This window comes from Monodelphis domestica, chromosome 5 (genome assembly GCF_027887165.1).
Source record: "Monodelphis domestica isolate mMonDom1 chromosome 5, mMonDom1.pri, whole genome shotgun sequence".
NCBI classification, from domain to species: Eukaryota; Metazoa; Chordata; class Mammalia; order Didelphimorphia; family Didelphidae; genus Monodelphis; species Monodelphis domestica.
In genome coordinates, this window is record NC_077231.1 from 28,001,043 (window position 1) to 28,004,532 (window position 3,490).

The following is a 3,490-nucleotide window of genomic DNA, read 5'->3' on the forward strand; positions in this document are numbered from 1 at the left end:
CTAACTACAACATTTCTTTTTCTTTTTCTTTTTGTTTTTCAACTTTTATTTTTCTAGAGGTGGATAGTATTCTTGTCATATGTGCCTCAGAATTGTCCTGGATCATTGCTCTGGCAACAATTGTTGAATCGATCTTAGTTGATCATTCCATCATATTTCAGTTACTGTGTACAATGTTTTCCTGATTCTGATTATTTCACTCTGCAACAGTCCATGAAGGTTATTCCCACAGTTTGTGAAATCATCCTGTTCATCACTCCTTACAGCACAATAGCATTCCTCCACCATCTATGCCACAATTTGTTCAGTCATTCCCCAAGTGATAGGTATCCTTATAAAAGAGCTCTAGCTATTATTAATATAACAATTAGCTCTTCTCCTGACCCCATGTGTAGTGCTATATGCTGTGGCTGAGGAAAGAAGTGAAAGAAGGACTTTGTGTGAAGGAAGATAACAGAAGATTTTGACAAGAGATTGTATTTGGGAGGGCAAAAATATTAATTGCCAAGAAATCATAAAGTACAGGTAGAAACCATGTAAGGGTGGAAGTTCCTTGTTTCCCTTTTCTCACCCACTCATTACTTAATCTCATTACCTTCTCAGATGCAGATTCTTTTTTTCCTTTAATTTGCAGATCCATTAGAATTCATAAATCAGGAATGAGAAATCACACTGGGATAACATTGTACTTCCTACGGGGACTAACAGATGATCCACAGCTAAATGTCTTGCTTTTTATCTTTCTGTTTCTCAACTATTTCTTGAGTCTAACTGGGAATCTGACCATCATCATCCTTACATTGGTGGATCCCCATCTGAAAACTCCCATGTATTTTTTTCTCCGCAACTTTTCTTTCTTAGAAGTCTCATTCACAACTTCCTGCATTCCCAGATACCTCTACAGCATATCCACTGGGGACAATATCATTACTTATAGTGCCTGTGCTATACAACTATTTTTAGTCATCTTTCTTGGGGCAGCAGAGTTCTTTCTTCTAGCCACCATGTCCTATGATCGCTATGTGGCCATCTGCAAACCTCTCCATTACACAACTATCATGAATAACAAAGTATGTAACCGGCTCCTGCTGAGTTCTTGGCTGTCTGGGCTGCTGATCATTCTCCCACCACTTCTCATGGGCCTCCAATTAGAATTCTGTGACTCCAATGTTATTGACCATTTTACCTGTGATGCATTTCCTGTGTTAGAGATTTCATGCTCAGACACGACATTCATAGAAAAAATAGTTTTGACTGATGCTATACTGACACTCATCATCACCTTACTCTTTGTGATTTGGTCTTATGCCTCCATCGTCAGGACAATTCTGAGATTCCCCTCTGCCCAGCAAAGACAAAAGGCCTTTTCTACTTGTTCATCTCACATGATTGTTGTTGCCATCTCTTATGGTAGTTGCATCTTCATGTATGTCAAATCTTCTGCAAATGAAATGGTAGCTTTGAACAAGGTAATGTCAGTTCTCATGACCTCTGTTGCACCAGTGATGAATCCTTTTATTTATACCCTGAGGAACAAACAAGTCATACAAGCTTTTAAGGACTTAGTTAAAAAGATTGCAATTCTCTTAAAACAGTAAAAGACTACTGAGCTCCAGATGCCAAATGGTAAAAAAAAAAAGTTGTCCAAAATTCTGCAAACCTTTATCATTTGTCTTACAAATCATTCTTTTCTAAAATCTACAACTATTACCTTATCCTTGCTCATTTTTGTCATATAGGGAGTACCGCCCTCTTTCTGTACTGATAAATGTATCCCCTCCTTATATGTTGTTGACATCTGTGGTTCTTTCTACCCTCCCACTCACAGCGCCTCTAAGGCTCTACTGTTTAGTGTAGCTACTTCTCTAATCCACTGGTTCAAGCTCACCTATACTCTCAGAAAGATGGAGGTGATTGATAAAGAGCTGAACATGGAATCAGGAAGTCTTAGACTCAAATTCTATTTCAGAAAGCAACTCACAGGATCACAGATCTAGAAGAGCAACGGACTTTAGGTGTCATATATTACCCTCACATTTTGTAAGTAAGTAAACAGACCAAGAATGATTAAGTAACTTGTTCAAAGTCATAACAGGCTTAAGATTTTAACCAAGGCCTTTTATCCCAAAGTCAATTATCTTTCACAGTAGTTTATTTCCTGAACTTTCCTGCTCTGTAACCAAAATCAAGTCAATTTTGCCATGACTAAAGGAAAAATTGTGTTCCGTTTACCACCCCTTTAATTTTCTCCTCCAAAAATATATGTCATTTCTTTGCCTGTTACAATATAAGGTATTTCAAAACAGAGAGTAATCTGGTTTGTATTTTTTGTATTTGGATCTCCATCTCTCAGCACAGTATTTGTTGCATAGTAGGTCCTTAACAATCATTGATTCTCAAAGTGAATGTGATCTTTATAGGGAGTTATACAGACTATATACAGACTGATTGACATGGATCTCACTTGCTATCAATCCCAAATATATCTATCCTCTGGATTACCCTGAAAAATGGTGGAGGTGGATGAATTGAATGATCTGTAATGTTTCTTCCACTTCTAAATCTATGATGCTAAGACTCAGTCATTTTATGACTGCATCTATAGGAATGTGGGATTTTCTGGAGAATGAGAGTCTACCCCTTTATACATCTTAAGTGCCTTTCCCTTACCTGGGAAAATACAATGGACATAAGAGTTATCTTGCCTCTTTATTGACATAGTTGTATTTTCTGTGTTAATTAACTATGGGATAAAATAAAGGCCCTTTTTGTTTTTGAAAAAATTTGAAAATTTTTGAAAAAAATTATATTTCACTTGTTTGTACTTGCATGATAGAACTGAGAGCTCTTAATGTTTTCTGTAGAGGCCAAGTCGAGAGCCCTATTCTGAGGTGGCCAGTAGGAAGAGTAGAAGAGAAGAAATGGAGCTGATCAAGAGCCATATGAAAATAACTTTCTAGTTGATAAATAATGAAATAAATGTAATTTGTATGATGAAGTTTCATGGCACATCTAGGAAATTGCCAAAAAAACATAAAAGTAGTGTGGAAAGAACTTTGTGAAGATAAGTACACTTATATGGCATATTGATAGAAATGTAAAATGGTTCAACATTTCTGGAAAATAATTCAATGCCTCAAAATCTAAACTGCTCTTGACCTTAGAGACATAGATACCTCTGTAATATTTCTACATATGTGCTGAGGACATCAAAGGCATCTATTCTAAGGGTTTTATATTGTTTAGGGGTTTCCTGGTTCTACAAAGCCCGTTTGCTGGTAAGTGATAAACCTTTTATCATTTATACATTGCAACACAGACACAGGTTATAATTTGAATGGTTCCTTCTCTTTAGATATACTATAAGGCCCCATACTAATCCTATCATCCTTATTCCTCACTTTAATAATTATAGGAAGTCAAAACCATTGAAACAAAGAATTCCTAGTAGGAAAAAAAAAACATATCTTACCATATTAATCATCTTGCA

The 3,490-nt window shown here is 36.2% G+C and overlaps 1 protein-coding gene across 1 annotated transcript; it reads left to right on the forward strand.

Annotated features, from left to right (window-relative positions):
* LOC100024667 (olfactory receptor 6C2-like) lies at positions 1-1,707 on the forward strand. The gene has a single exon (XM_001375830.3). The coding sequence runs from the start codon at positions 660-662 to the stop codon at positions 1,596-1,598; it is 939 nt and encodes a 312-aa protein (XP_001375867.3). The 5' UTR covers positions 1-659; the 3' UTR covers positions 1,599-1,707.
* The last annotated feature ends 1,783 nt before the right edge of the window (positions 1,708-3,490 follow it).

Bases quoted from the DNA above. Each gene is read 5' to 3' on its own strand.
- LOC100024667 (XM_001375830.3), top strand. From the start codon at position 660: ATGAGAAATCACACTGGGATAACATTGTACTTCCTACGGGGACTAACA.